The sequence below is a fragment of the Geotrypetes seraphini genome, chromosome 1 (assembly GCF_902459505.1).
Source record: "Geotrypetes seraphini chromosome 1, aGeoSer1.1, whole genome shotgun sequence".
NCBI classification, from domain to species: Eukaryota; Metazoa; Chordata; class Amphibia; order Gymnophiona; family Dermophiidae; genus Geotrypetes; species Geotrypetes seraphini.
In genome coordinates, this window is record NC_047084.1 from 227,360,564 (window position 1) to 227,376,749 (window position 16,186).

Sequence of the window (16,186 nt, forward strand, 5' to 3'; positions counted from 1 at the left end):
AAAAAAAAAACCACACAGTAAGCAGAGTAGAGGCCAACCGAGTGGTGGGTGCTTGGAATGCTCTCCCGGAGGAGGTGGTGGCAGAAGCTACTGTTCTGGGTTTCAAACGCAAGTTGGATGCACACCTTCTTGCAAAACATATTGAGGGATACAGGAAATCCGGGTCTCCAACAAGGAGCACCTAAATGGGCCTCCGCGTGTGCGGATCGCTGGACTAGATGGACCTTGGTCTGTTCCAGTGAAGGCGTTTCTAATGTTCTTATGAATTTCAGTTTCAGTGTTGATGCTGGCCTAAAATCCTATTTCTGTCTGGTTTTTGTTCTGGCTTTGGCCAAAAGGCGATACAGAAAACAAGGGAAATAAGCCCACGAGGAAACAATGGAGATCATGCGATTGGGTTGGAATTGTACACATCAACCAGGGATATATCGAACAAGTGAATCTTTATTAAAATATTAAAATAACAGTTTCTGAGATGTATTCACTGCATGTCGTGGACCCAACACAGTCTGTGTTTCGGCTAGAAAGCCTACCTCAGGGGTACAATCCACAGAATGAATTAAAACAATTTAAGAGTAATGAACCATTACTTTATTGAATGAAACCGATACCAAAATTATGGCAAAAAAATTATATAATGTGCATGTGGAGTGTCAACAGGATGAGGAACCAGAGAAATGATCCCAGAGATATGGACTGAAGAGAAGAGATATGTAGGACATAGGAAGGCCCAGAGAAAATTGTGCAGTATATAAATGTGATAAGATTTATATTGATCTTGAATCAAATAACTGATGGAAAAAAATGTGTAGATATTGAGTGAATTTCTGAATAAAGAATGACACAGGGACAAATTTGTTCCCGTCGGAATGCAATTTCACCGTCCCATCCCCAAGCGTTTTGTCACTGTCCCTGACCCATTCCTGTAAGCTCTGCTTTAACCACACAAGTTTCAAACACTTATGATTCTAAAGTGTTTCAGGCTTGTGCAGATGAGGATGGAGTTTGCAGGAGTGGGGCAGAGACAAGAAAAGAACTTGCGGGGACAGGACGAGAAAATGAGTTTCCGTGGGGAAAGCGAAAAATTAGTCCTCGTGTCATTCTCTATTTCTGAACAAAAACAACATACCCAGCAGGTGGCGCTCTCATATCATTAAAGAACAGCTATATAAATACATGTCAAGGACAATGAATTGTACAATATCCTCAACACAACACGGGAAATAGGAAAGAACAAAAACTTAAGGCAAAGAGAAACTGTATAAGCCAAAGAAAAAGGGGGGACCAAAAGTAAAATGCATTGAGTGAAAGCAAACTGAAATTATTACGACGCTGTGCATATAGCAGATTGCACCGAGTGAAAACAGACAAAATATTATGAGATTGCTCTGACATGATCCATTTTGAAGGAGAAACTAGCCACCATATGTTAAATAGAGAAGAGGAGAAATAACAAAAAACAAAAAGTAATACCTCTAACAACGAGACCAGTCAGTTAGAAGAGGTATGCAGGCAGATTGATAGGCTTAAAAATGATAAATCCCCGGGACCGGATGACATCCATCTGAGGATAATCAAGGAACTGAAAGGGGATATAGCTGAACTGCTTCAACTAATAGCAATCTGTTGATCAAATCGGGAAGGATTCTGGAAGACTGGAAGGTGGTGAATGTTACACCGATCTTCAAGAAAGGTTCGAGGGGTGATTCGGGAAACTACAGACCTGCGAGTCTGACCTCGGTACAGGAAAAGATGGTAGAGGCGCTGATAAAAACCCACATCATTGAGCACCTTGACAGACACGATCTGATGAGGACCAGCCAGCATAGCTTCAGCAAAGGAAGATCTTGCTTGACGAACTTGCTGCACTTCTTCGAAAGAATAAACAGGCGGATAGACAAGGGTGACCTGGTCGACATTGTATATCTGGATTTTCAGAAAGTGTTCGACAAGGTTCCGCATGAACGACTAATTTGGAAAATTGTGAGCCATGGAATCGAGGGGGAAATACTCATGTGGATTAAAAACTGGCTGGCGGATAGGAAACAGAGAGTGTGGGTAAATGGACAATACTCAGACTGGAAAAGCATTAACAGTGGAGTTCTGCAGGGTTCAGTGCTAGGACCCATGCTCTTCAACATATTTATAAACGATCTGGAAATTGGTACAACGAATGAGGTGATTAAATTTGCAGACGATACAAAGTTATTCAGAGTAGTGAAGATGCAGGAGGACTGCAAAGGCCTACAATGTGACATAAACACGCTCGAGAAATGGGCCATGGCATGGCAAATGAGGTTCAACGTGGATAAGTGTAAGGTGATGCATGTCGTTAACAAAAATCTTATACACAAATACAGGATGTTCGGGGCGCTACTTGGCGAGACCCCCCAGGAAAGAGACTTGGGAGTACTGGTTGAGAAGTCAATGAAGCCGCTCGTGTAATGTGCGGCAGCAGTGAAAAGGGCGAATAGAATGCTAGGAATGATTAAGAAGGGGATCACGTACAGATCAGAGAAGGTTATCATGCCGCTGTACCAAGCCATGGTAGGCCCTCAACTGGAATACTGCATCCAGCACTGGTCGCTGTACATGAAGATGGACACGGTACTACTCAAAAGGGTCCAGAGAAGAGCAACTAAAATGGTTACAGGGCTGGAGGAGTTGCCATACAGCGAAAGATTAGAGAAACTTTGAAAAGAGGAGACTGAGAGGGGACATGATAGAAACATTCAAGATACTGAAAGGAATAGACTTAGTAGATAAAGGCAGGTTGTTCACCCTCTCCAACGTAGGAAGAACGAGAGGGCACTCTCTAAAGTTAAAAGGGGATAGATTCCGTACAAACATAAGGAAGTTCTTCTTCATCCAGAGAGTGGTGGAAAACTGAAACGCTCTTCTGGAGGCTGTTATTGGGGGAAAACACCCTCCAGGGATTCAAGACAAAGTTAGACAAGTTCCTGCTGAACCGGAACGTACACAGGTAAGGCTGGTCTCAGTTAGGGCACTGGTCTTTGACCTAGGGGCCGCCGCATGAGCGGACTGCTGTGCATGATGGACCACTGGTCTGACCCAGCAGCGGAAATTCTTATGTTCTTATGAGAGGAAGTCCTACAGAGAAGGATTTAAAACAGAAACCAAATTTTAACAGACAAACAATTACCCTCAAAGACATATAGTTTAAAATAAAACCAGCCATAAAAATGCCATGCCAGATATGACAACTGAAAATAGAAAATTAGAACTCACCCTTTGTTACTTAGAAAAACTGTATAATCTCTAAACTCTGTCGAGAAATGCTAAGAAAATGGCAAGAGGGGAAGGCCTGTCATTTTTGATAGGGGGAACTCAAGAGCTGGAGGAACCATACATCTCTCCAGTGTCCATCTACCAAAGATACCGGGGGGGGAGGGGGGGGGATCTGGTTCGAGGGGGTATCTGGTGGGAGGAGGGAATGGGGCCCACTGGCATTAGGGAGTGAGCATCCCTCCTGCCAATTTTCTCTTATGAGGGATGGGGCCGGTTTGGCAGGAGGGAGTGGGCATCCCTCCTGCTGTTTTCACTGCTGCCAGGGGGAGGAGGGGTATTGGTTGGTTCCCGGTGCCAGGACATCAGGGAACGTTGGTTGGTTCCCAGTGCTGGGACATAAATCTGTCCATTAAAAAGAAAAAAAAGTTTTCCTGCCCCGAGTATCTGAGTGGCAGGAGGCTGCTTTCAAGGCTTCCCCGGCCTCTCAGCTGCTCGGGCTTCCTTTTGCCAACTTTGCGCATGTGTGAGAGCCACTCTCACACCGATCAATCGGATGAGAGAGACTCGAACCTCCCCGCAAATCATTTGCATGTAATCTTTTTGGTACATCGATCATCTTCTGCAATTGGCCAACAGCAATCCAGTCGGTATTAGCGATTATGTTTAGTGTATTCGGGCCAAGGTCCTGTGCCGACTGCTTCTGCCATTATTTTAATGCTTTGGATAAGTGGGGGGAGGGGAGAGGAAGTAGATAAAGGAGAGGGGTGTGGTTTTGTTTTCATCATCTGGCATCTTGTGAATTTTTAAATGTTAAAAGGGAGGAGGGGCATGATGGATAAAAGTTTGGGAAAATTTGCTCTAAATACAGATGAGCTATAACAAATGTATTTTACTAGTATTTCAACTAGAGGTCTCTGGTGATTTCTGCAAATTCTTTACTGAATGAGCTATAGAAATAATTCCCCTTTCCAAGCCAGTTTCTGAAAATAAAAATCATGTTATAAACAGAGCCTGATTTATCAGGAGTTCCTTATTAAAGTGCTAGTAGAAAAAAAAAAAAAAGATATGTGACAACGGGCACAGAATGACTGCCTCGATATAGCCAATTCAATAGCAAGTCATTCACCATTCACGATGAAAACTAATACACTTCTCCCTCCATATCCGCGGTTTCCATATCTGCGGATTTGCTTATTCACAATTTTTCGGCTGCTGACTCCGCCCCCTAAATTTCATCACTGAACCCAGCGTTTCACTTTGGAAATCACTGCTCGCAGTGGTTCCTGAAGGAAATCGCTGCTCTTGGCGTTGTACAAAACAAATCGCAGGTCGTGTTATTCATGGTTTATCGTTAAATATATTTTATTGAGCACAACAATCAGAATCAAAAGCAGAAAACAACAATGTAGCTCAAATTTGTATACTAAAACCATCAAACCCACCCTACCAACCCAACCCATCCCCACCCTCCCCCTCTCACTGATGCCAAACAAAGTGAGGTAAATAAGAAAATAATATCCAATACCCTAGCAGTTCAGAATGCGACTACGAGCCACCGGAGATAATTTAGACCAAAAAGGCTCCCAAATTCGTTGAAAGGCCCGTCCAGGCAAGGAAGAAATGTCCTGAACACCTCTCCGTTCCCAAGAAAGCAACGTAATCATGTGACTACGCCAAAGGGAATAGTCAGGAGCCTCCGCCTCCATCCACTTAAGCAAGATGCACTTAATAGCAATCACAGCCATCCAACGAATGAATGCAGAGGCTCTAGGCCAGGGGTCTGCAACCTTTAAGACATAAAGAGCCACTTGGACCCGTTTTCGAAAAGAAAAAAAAACTTGGAGCCGCAAAACCATTATAAAACAAATCTAACACTGCATATATTGTTTCTTATCTTAATGCTATATACAGGATCACTAAATTGAAAATAAAATCATTTTTCCTACCTTTGCTATTTGGTGATTTCATGAGTCTCTGGTTGCACTTTCTTCTTCTGACTGTGCATCCAATCTTTCTTCCTTTCTTTCAGCCTCCTGTATGTTTCCTCTCCTCCAGACCTCATTCTCTCCCCCAACTTTTTCTTTCTGTCTCCCTGTTCCCCCTTCTTTCTGTCTCCGTGCCGTCCCCCAAGCCACTCGGTTTGCTGCCACCGCAATCGGGGAACAGCCCCCAAGCCACCGCCGTCCCAAGCTTTCCCTGCAGAAGTGTTGCGCTGACCAGCATTCCGCTCCCTGACGTCAATTCTGACGTAGGAGAGGAAGTTCCGGGCCAACAAGGCATTTCTCCTCATTCCATCCAGCCTGAGCCCCATCTCTCCTTGATCCAGCATTTCCCTTCTGTGTCTGTCAGAATTACCATTCCACCTATTTTCCAGCATCACCCTTCTTTGTGTCCATCTCACCTATATCCCTATCTCACCACTTTTTCAGAATCTTCATTTGTCTCTGTCCTTATCTTTACGCCATGTTCACCATTTGCCCTTTCAATGTCTTTATCTCCCCCCCCCCCCACTTTTTCAGCATTACTTCTATGTCTCTATTTCACCTCCTCTTCATGTCCCCTCTGTATCTCTATCCTTATTCAGTAGGTCCTGCTTACTCTTTCTCTTCTTTGTGTCACTATCTCCATTTTCAGCTTTCCCCCCCTTTTCCTTTGTTAATGCACCCTGTAGCCAGAATCTTTCCACCCTCCCTCCACTCCGGCCCAGCCCAGTATGAAATATTTCCTTTTGTTCCCCTCCCCTCTCTCTTTCTCTCTCTCCTGCTCCCTCACCCACGAGTCCTGCATCTGGCCCTCTCCCTTCTACCTGCACCTGGCAACACCCCCCTGCTCCGCGGCTCTCTTCAGCAACTCGTCAGCATCAGTGATCAAGACAAGCTGCCGACATCGAGGCCTTCCCTCTACGAGTCCCGCCTTTGTGGAAAAAGGAAGTTGAAACAAGCGGGACTCGCAGAGGGTAGGCCCCGACGTCAGAAGCTTGTGTCGATCGCTGCTGCTGAGTTGCCGAAGAGAGCCGCGGAGCAGGGGATGTGGCCGGAAGCAGGTAGAAGGGAGAGGGAGATAGGAAGGCTGTAGATCTCCGGAGCATGACACCGACCCCGGCCAGGATGATTTCTTTTTCAGGCACCTTACAACTCCAGCGTCGCGGCGGGAAATAGCCATGCTGAGCAGTGAGCTCAGCACTACACAGATGAAAGCCTTGCTTGCTGATTGGTCCGGCGGCACGGCGGGGCGGGGCCGCCGGACCAATCAGCAAGCAAGGCTTTCATCTGTGTATGTGCTGAGCTCACTGCTCAGCATGGCTATTTCCCGCCGCGACGCCGGACTTGTAAGTGCCTGCGTGACACACTACCGGAGCCGCAGCAAAGGTGGAAAAGAGCCGCATGCGGCTCTGGAGCCGCAGGTTGCCGACCCCCGCTCTAGGCCGACGAGGATGAAAATGCAAGGAGGCTCCAAATAACATCAGGGCTGATCTCCGAACTGTAATGGTCCAGATGTCATCCACAAAAAGAAAGACAGCGTCCCAAAAGGTCTGTATGGATGAACAAGACCAAAACATGTGACCAAGACCAGCATCCGGGGCACCTTTTTCAGGTCTATTTTACTGAAAAACCACAAATAACATGTAAAAAGTTATTTGCAGTTTTTCAGTATTCATGGCTATGTTCTACCTGCATCCCCCGCGATTAAGGAGGGAGAAGTGTAAATCTGTCCATGTTCAGCGAACTTCTCCAGTCTCTCTCTTTCTCTTTGGTGAACAGTCACAAAAACAAAACTCACAGGTAAGCTACTACAGGAAGTCACCAACATCCCCGTAGAGCAGTGTATCACAAACTGTGTGCTGCAGCCACACCAGTGTGCCTCCTGAGATTTCAGGTGTGCTGCGACACACTGGCAAGGGAGAAAGTCGTCCACGTCGGCTGACTGCCTACAGGACGTGTCTCTCGCGGTGGCACAGATAACTCTCCTCCTGGCCGGCATCTCTCCTCCTCTCCCCACACCTCCCGGATCCCTCCACCGAAACGGGTCGTGCCACAGTCAGATGGGCCTCCGAGCATGTGCGCGACGTCACTGTGTTGATGTCCGCTCACTTCCGGGTGCCTTCCGGCCGGGGCACTGGATTTAGTGTGCCACCGGCCAGAAAGTCTGCGATACACTGCTGTAGAATCTGGCTAAGTTTACCATAAATCTGAATTTTCCTGAACGTGTCCTCATTTTAGAGGACTCTCCGGGTGTCCAGATGGATTTTGAAAAACCAGCAGTTTGTCTAGGTTTTTGGAAGACCACAGCTCTGCTAAAGCTCGGGGTCACTTCTGGACTGCCTCCCTAAGGCTGGCTATATTTAGTCTCTTAGATATCCACAGTTTTGTTTGGTTTATTTATTTATATCTCGCCCTTATCCAGGGCGGGTTACAAAAATACAAAATTACATACAAAATCAACAATAAATACAAAAATGCAAAGAATAAAATACATAGGCTGTCATTATCTCGTCTTCATTAACCACACAGTCTCATACCCTGGCAAAAAAGTTGTCCTGGTGGTGCCACGTCCAAGTTTGCTTAACCAATATTTCAGCTATCTTGCTGAGGCTTTCTTCAGGATGATGCTGTGGTTTTTAGGTAAGGATCTGCAGTCCAGATCTGATTGGACAAACACCAACCAATCTGGATCAAGAATTACCAAATAAAAAACAGTACACAGACTCACTCTGAAGAAAGCCATAGCATGATTTATAGTTATTTTATTTATTTATATTTCACTCTATTAGAACATTTCTAGGTAGATTTCAACTCAACATACACAATTTAAAACATACACTTCTCCCTCCGGATTCGCGGGGGATAGGGGCAGAGCGAATGGTGAAATACCGTGAATATCTTCTGGTCCGGCTCTGACCTACCCCCGCCTCCCTCCCACCTTCCCCCAGCATCCTGGCCTTACCTGGTGGTCTAGCGGGCTTTCGGGGCAGGAGCGATCTTCCTACGCTCCTGCCCCGTGCAGATTGCCAATAAGAAATGGCTGCCGTGAGTTCCCGTAGTCTCTCGAGACTACGACGGGAACTCCCCACAGCCATTTCCTATTGGCAATCTACACGGGGTAGCAGTGTAGGAAGATCGCTCCTGCCCCGAAAGCCCGCTAGACCACCAGGTAAGGCCGGGACGCCAGGGGGAAGGCTAAACTGTGTGTGTGGGGGGGTTCTTTTTCCCCTCCCCAAAAAAATCGCGTGTATGTGAAATTGCGATTGCCGAAACCGCGAATGGGGAGGGGGGAAGTGTAATCTTATCTAAAAACAGAAAACAGAACAATTATATACGCAATAAAATAAACATACCTTAAAAAAATCATCATAAATTTAAAAAAAAATTAAAAACTTGATAAAAGAACAGACATGATTAAATTAATCAACTATTAAACACTTCTTTAAAAAGAAATGGCTGAAATGTCAGTCAAGCCAATTATTTATATACATTTATTTATTAATTACTACTGTATTTATCACTGTTTATGTGTGAATGGTCTCACTGCTTTCCTTTCTCCTACCACACTCTTATACATGTCAGAATTCATAATGAAGTGCATTCCTGCAAACCATCTTGAACATGTAATCAGGACAGTGTTATTATGTTTTAAATTAATAAAATAATTTATTAAAATGCATTTATAATATCCTAACTCACATCCTCTTTTATGAAGCCACGTTAGGCTTATTTTTTTTTTCTTTTTTTCTTTAAATCGCCAGCCGCAGTGGTATTAGCTCTGATGCTCATAGAAATTCTATAGGGGTAGGAGGTAATAGCACCACGGCCGGTGATAAAAAAAGCCTAATGCGGCTTCGTAAAAGGGGGTTTAGTCACCACATCATATTGCTATATTTTATATGTATGAAATTTTCTTTTTTTTTTTTTAATGAAAAAAGGAAGTGATGCGGTTCTATTTAGCTGCGTTAACACCAAACACTGCCATTTAGAACAAGAGGTTTTGAGGCAGGGCACCAGAAGCCTCCAGTAAAGTATATGGTTTTAATATTCGCATTTTCTTAAACTTAATTACATATTTAACCTTGAAGTTTCAAGGGAGTTAGTATAAGGGTAAATCAAAAAGTAAAGGCAAAATACATTAAACAGAAGTAACTGTGAGCAATTGAATATATCAGTTTTCCACATAGTCACCATGCAAGACGATGCATTTGTTGAATCATTCAATTAGCTTCTGCATTCCTGAAGAGAAATTTTTCTGCTGCTCCCAAAGCCAGGTAAGCACCGCCTCCTTTATTTCATCATGCTTTATCTTTTGCCCTTCAGGTTGCAATGATGTTCCCATGTCTCATCACCAGTGACAATTCTCTCCAGAATACTCGGATCTTTTTCATACCTTCTCAGGAACTGGGTTGCAACCGCCACACACTTTGCTTGTGCAGATCAGCAAGCTGTTTGGGAACCCATCGTGCACAGACTTTCCTGTATTCCAAGTCATCATGCATTATAGCAAATGCAGATCCAAATTTGCAGCCAATTGAGACAACGTTATCCGTCGGTTGTCTCTAGTCAAGGCATCCACCCTGTCAAAGTGCTCTTGTGTGCGTGACCAGAATGAACTTCGTTGGTTACACCCGTTCTTCCTGCTTTAAACCTTTTCATAAATCTTTCTTTAATTCATGGTGCTAGGTCCATGCTGAGTCAATATCCGATGGTGAATTTCCATAGGTTTCACTCCCTCTGCCCAAAGAAAGCACATCATTGCACATTGTTCTTCGATGGTGCTATCTTGCAATGGAGCATCCATGTTTCTGACCTCATGGCTGCCACACGACTAAAGGCCGAATGCTGCACTTTGCGTAGACGAACTATCCAACAGGCACTGTATGAGAAATATGTTGCATTTTACTAGTTCTGCTCTGGTTATCGCGTAATTTAACAATTGCCTTTAATTTTTGGTTCACTCTCGTATATTGTCAGCATTCTGGAGAATGATTTATTATGAAGAGAGTTTTGTGCCTGATCTGCAAAATCTTAACATCTTCTCTTTATTAAGGCCTGGATATTTACCTGGACCTCCTCAAACACAGATGCTTGCTCCTGGTTGCTGAGGACTGTAAGGTGCTTCTGAAGTTCTAGCTTAGTTTTAGAAGGATGAAGTCCTAGGGGAATAAAAACCATCATCATAAATACAAATCAGCTTCGAGCAGTAATCTCCTTATGCGACAATCAGAAAAAAATAAAGCCCAGTTTCTCTAAATAGCACCGTTGTCGGCAGCCACCTTAAAAGTGGCTACCGATCATGTCAATCGCATGATAGCACTGAATCACACCTCTGGCAAAGTAAGGTGCCGGAAATGCAGATCAAGGTTTTCAAGGCCTACATTTCCAGTGCCTGCCTTTGACATGAATAGTGCCTCCAAAGGCGCCGGACGCCACTTCTTGCGTTAACCAAACCTAAAATGGCGTTAGGTGCTGGAAGGCACCTCCGGAGGCGTGATTCCAGCACCATTTTAGGCACCAGTAGGCACCTTGAAATTTTATTTAAGTACCATTTAAAACGGCGTTTCCCTCTTAACGTAGGTGCCATTAAAGCACCGTTTACAGAACTTCCCCCTAAGTGGATAAATGTTGGTTTGTTCCAAAATAGTTATGCTCCACATAAATTTAGGATATTGCCACTGATGCAGATATTTTGACTTTTTTCTATGAAGCAAATAGCTCTTTGTTCAGCAAATTTATACTTTTACTTCTGACAAATGCTAACTTGTACGACAGTAAATCTAGAGGCCATTTAGATACTTTTGACCTGGTAAGTAAACACAGAGAACATTCCCCCATAACTTTACTGGCAATGACAGATTTATAAACAATGGGACAAGAAGCACCAAAAGATAGGGAACACACCCTACATCTTTAATCATGTTTGCTTAGTTTAATCATGTTTGCTCATAAATGAGTTTCTGTTCCTAACTGCTGCTCTGGCTGCTTCTTGAGATATTATTCCTCTGCAATCAGCTTGGTGCACCATATCAAACCAGACATTTCACTTGATGCATCTATGAAAGGCAATTCTATAACCTAGACATCCGCATTTACACACACATTACATGCCTAAATATTTAGACTGGTACCTATGCAAATATGTGCGCACATATCCAAAGTGTTAGCAGGGTGCAAAGAAGAGAATGACACGGTGACAAAATTCATCACCGTTCCCGTGGATAACCGAGGGAAACCATCTTCATGTCATTCTTTAAGGAGAGAGGAAAGAATCAGAGTATAATTGGGCACAACCACTGACCCGCAAGCTTTGCTTTGAAGAATGCTGGTGTAGAAGGACCGAGGTTGAAATAGACACTAGAAAATGACATGGGATTATTTCCCGACAGGAACGGTGATGAATTATGTCACCGTGTCATTCTCTATGCAAAAGTGCTATTCTGCAAAAAGACCTGCTTAACTTAAAGAGTGCAAATTGCAAGGGACGTGCAACAGGGGCTGAGTATGGATAGGACATCGGTGGGACTCCCATTTACACTTGAAGCTTACAAATTAAACATTACACGCATACTTGCTGTATTTACAGTAGGTACCTACACCAGCTCTAACTGCAGACAGGTTGGATAAAAATCAATTATTATTATTTTTTTTTTAATTTAAATCTCATTTTTTTAAATGGTTTATAAAAAAAAAAAAATCTATCTAATGATAGCTTTCTATTTTTTTGGTAAATGAATTCCATTAATCCATTCATAATGTCACAGGCAATTTTTCTGTCTAGAAGATATTTACAGACGTTTGGCTTTGCATTTCTCAAAACTGTGAATTTGTGTCTGCAGAGAAAACATGCTTTTTCATAGCAAAAATGTTATAAATACAACAAGTTGTGAAAAAAGACCTTAGCACCATTGTTCCTTTGCAAATGGATGTACACAGAATCAACCCCCTAACTCTTAAATGCTAACCCCCTCTTTTACAAAACTGCGACAGCGGTTTCTAGCGCAGGGAGCCGCGCTAAATAGCCCACGCTGCTCCCAACGCTCATAGGAACTCTATGAGCATCGGGAGCAGTGCGGGCCATTCAGCGCGTCTCTCTGCTAAAAACTGCTAGCGCTGTTTAATAGAAGAGGGGATAAATTTATATATATGCACAAGGAACTAAGGCCAGGATTTTCAAAAACCTGCATTAAAAAGTGACGGTCTGCTAACGCAGCCGTTTTGATACCAAATCTAAAAGCCCGAGACATTCTTAAAAAATTGCACATGCTAATAAGATCAGCGGACAGCGGCGAAGATGCTGATGGGCACATGCACAGAAAAAAATGCCGTAAAAAACAACCCCTCCAAAACACACTCTCCCACTGCCCCTGTGTTGTGATGCAGCGGGAAAGATGCCCATTTCACTGCATCATAATACCCCTTCCCTAAAATCCTGGCCGCGACCCCCCCCCCACCTCTGCAGCAGGAGAGATGCCCACTCTCTCCTGCTGCACTAAATAAAAAACAATCCTGACCCGAAATATTTCAGACTCATTCATTCTAAATTGAGAAATCGTTTGGGACCTGATAAAGCAGGAAAGCTTGTTTTAATTTTGTAGGTTATAAACAAACAAGACGATGAAGATGAGTGAGCTACTGAAGACAGTATTTTAAGTTTTTCAAGTGTGGAACTGGCTGATAAGTCTAAGATTTTTTAAAAGATATTTTAAGTTTCAAGTTTTATTATTTTTAATATACCGACCATCAACAAGTATCTAGCCGGTTTACAATGCTATGTTAAAATAAAGAATTAAAATAATAGTTATAAAAGGGGGAAAAGTGCACATTAAAGACTACATAAACAAACATGAAAGTGGGGGGTTGAAGGAGAAAAAGGGGGGTAGAGTTACATTGTTAGGAGTGGAGAGAAAAAAAAAATTTTGGTTAAAAAGAAAAGAGAAGGAAAAGGGATAAAACATTAGAATTGGGTCGCTTCTTAAAAGCGGTTGGTGGACTTAATGATGAGAAATTTAGGAGCTGTGAAAAGCATCTAGAAATAAGAATGTTTTTAGTTTAGTCTTAAATTTATCAAGGAGATTTTCATGGCGGAGTTGGGGTGGCAAAGCATTCCCTAAAGTTGGGGCAACTATGGAGAAATTGATTTTCCTGGTGAAGTAAAATTCTTTAATAGAGGGGACGGATAATAGATTCTGATCTGCTGATCTAAGAGTCCGAGATGGACAGAAAGGGATGAGGAGTTTGTCCAGGAATGGTGGAAGACGCGAGTTTGATTTTAAAGATTAGCATAAGTGTTTTATAGGTAATACAGTGTGTGATAGGTAACCAGTGGGCTTCTTTCAGAAGGGGGGTTACATGATCATATTTCCCTAACTTATTATTGCTGTGTTTTGGATGAGCTGTAGACGTCTTAATTCTTTTGGGGGGATTCCATTATAAAGAGAATTGCAGTAATCAAGATGAGAGATAACTAATGAATGAACAAGGGTTGTAATGGCTTTGGTTTTGAGGATAGAAGTTAAAGAGCGAATAAGCCGAAGTTTATAAAAGCAGATTTTTACCATAGAACTAATCTGATCATGAAAAGTTAAATATTTATCTATGATTATACCAAGTAGTTTTATTACTGTTTCCATTTTTACAGGGTAAGATTTAATGAGGATCTTTTCTTTTATTATTTCATTGTTCTTGGTTGGAAAAAGTAAACCACTGGATTTATTGATGTTGAGGGAGAGTTTGTCACTGATTTTGTCCAGTTTTAGTGTTAATTTCTTGTATTTCGGATATGTTTGAAGGATCAACAGGGTGAAGTAGTTGAATATCGTCTGCATATGCGAAAATCGTGAAACCAATAGACTGAGCTAAAGTAAGGAGAGGAGCAATAAAGATATTAAATAATAAGGGAGAAAGAATAGAACCTTGTGGGACACCGTAAGTTTGAACTATAGGTGGTGAGGTTTGCTCTCTTGAGTGAACTTTGAAGTTACGTTCATTAAAGTAAGAGGCAAACCATGAAAGGGCTGAGCCTGTGATGCCACAGTTCCTAAGATGGTCAATAAGAAGAGAGTGATCGACAGTATCGAATGCTGCAGACAAATTGAGAGAGATAAGAAGGACAGATTTTGGTGGTCAAGAAAGTAGTATATAGTGGTAATGAGACCTAGTAAAGATAATTCGGTAGAGTAATTAGAGCGGAAACCAGTTTGATGCGGGTGTAGCACGTTGGTTTTGTCGATAAATTTGGCGAGCTGGTTATATACTATTTTCTCCATTAGTTTAGAAATGAGAGGGAGGTTGGCAATGGGATGGAAGTTTGCTGGTAGTGTTGCGTCTAGGTTTTGGTTTCTTAATTTTGGGAAGACCAGAGCTGATTTCCAGGCTTTAGGGACAAGATTAACAGTGAGACTTTTAGTTACCATTTCCAATAGGAATGGACCAAAGAGAGGAAAGAATTTCTTAAGAATAGAAGGAGGAATGCTTTCTGTTGAGTTGTTGGGAGCATTTATTGATTGGAAAACTTTGAAGAGGTTTGTTAGAGATGGGAGTCTGAAGTTAGAAAAAGTACTGAAAGATAGACGATTTGTCTGTTCAATGGAATCTTGGGGTAGTGTAGGTATAGATTGCCCTAAGTTTGATCTAATTTCCTTAATTTTCTTGTCAAAAAAATATGCAAGTTCAGAAGCAGGTGGTTGTTTGGTTAGAGGAGGAGATTTCTTATTGGAATATAGAGATAGTGATCGAACTATATTGAAGAGTGCTGAAGAGTTGTGGGCTGTAGTTACATATTTTGAATAGTATTCTTTTTTGGCTTGTTGTATAGCGGTTTTGTATTGAGTGGCCTTTTCTTTATATTGAAAAAGGGAGCTGTTTGACCAGGTTTGACGCCATTTATGCTCGATAGAACGAAGTTGACAGTGAAGGAGGACAAGTTTTTCGTTGTACCATGATTTCTTTTTTGGTTGTAGTTTTGAAGATTTTTCCTGGGGGAGGGTGAGGGGGGCAGAAGGTCCATTAGAGATTGTGTTGTAGTATTCAAAAGGGAGGATTGTTCTTCTATTGTAAGATTCATGAAATCTTGTAATTTTTATTTTAAAAATTCATAACCCACTATGGGCTCCTTTTATCAAGCCGTGCTAGCGGGGTTTACGGCGCAACTTTTCATCACGTTAACCCCTGCGCTGGCCAAAAACTACCACCTGCTCAAGAGGAGGCGGTAGTGGCTAGAGCGGCCGGCAGTTTAGCGCGTGCGCTATTACGCATGCTGAACCGCTAGCGCAGCTTGATAAAAGGAGCCCTATATCCAACAATTCTGTGTGCGGTACAACAAAATTTATAACAGACCATCATTAACATAACATTTTGTTTCACTACATCAGTAAATATGGTTTATGGTTTATTAATCTTGTTATACCGCTCGCTCATTTCATTTGTCCAAGCGGTTTACAGAATACAATTAAATATTTTTTTTTTTAAAGAAATATAAAAAAGAACTCCATTATCAAATAGGATAGACCTGACCCATATATGGATGTTAAAGCAAATACAAGAATTTATATGCTATTTTGTTATTGTTTTGGTTAAATAAAACTATTTACGTTGTTATTAAGGTAATGATTATTTTCTCCTTTCAATATACTACAGCAAAAAGGTTGTCCAAATAGGAATGATTAACTTATAATGGAGATAAGTTACCATCACTACTAATTTCTATAAAGTTACCAGATACACACAGTGCTGTTCATTAATACAGAAGAGACAGTTCCTGCTCAAGAGAGCTTACAATCTAATTGAGAGATTTCACCTTGCAATAATTTCATAATTATTTATGTATTTCTAATATTACATTACATTTTGACTTATATTCTTCCAAAGCCCTTACAAGTTCATAGCGGATAACGATGGAGTAATTTTTTTTTATATATAAAAGTAAGACAAATCTGAAAAGTTATATTTCAAAA

General features: G+C 42.1%; 1 protein-coding gene across 4 annotated transcripts in view; it reads right to left on the reverse strand.

The window, feature by feature from the left end:
• TBC1D1 (TBC1 domain family member 1) overlaps nucleotides 1-16,186 on the reverse strand; it is a 322,295-nt gene that overhangs the window by 191,420 nt on the left and 114,689 nt on the right. For all 4 annotated transcript variants that reach the window (XM_033947569.1, XM_033947560.1, XM_033947546.1 and 1 more), the window contains exon 6: nucleotides 10,299-10,390. In XM_033947569.1, the coding sequence (XP_033803460.1) occupies nucleotides 10,299-10,390 (92 nt within the window). The remainder of the gene's footprint in view (nucleotides 1-10,298; nucleotides 10,391-16,186) is intronic.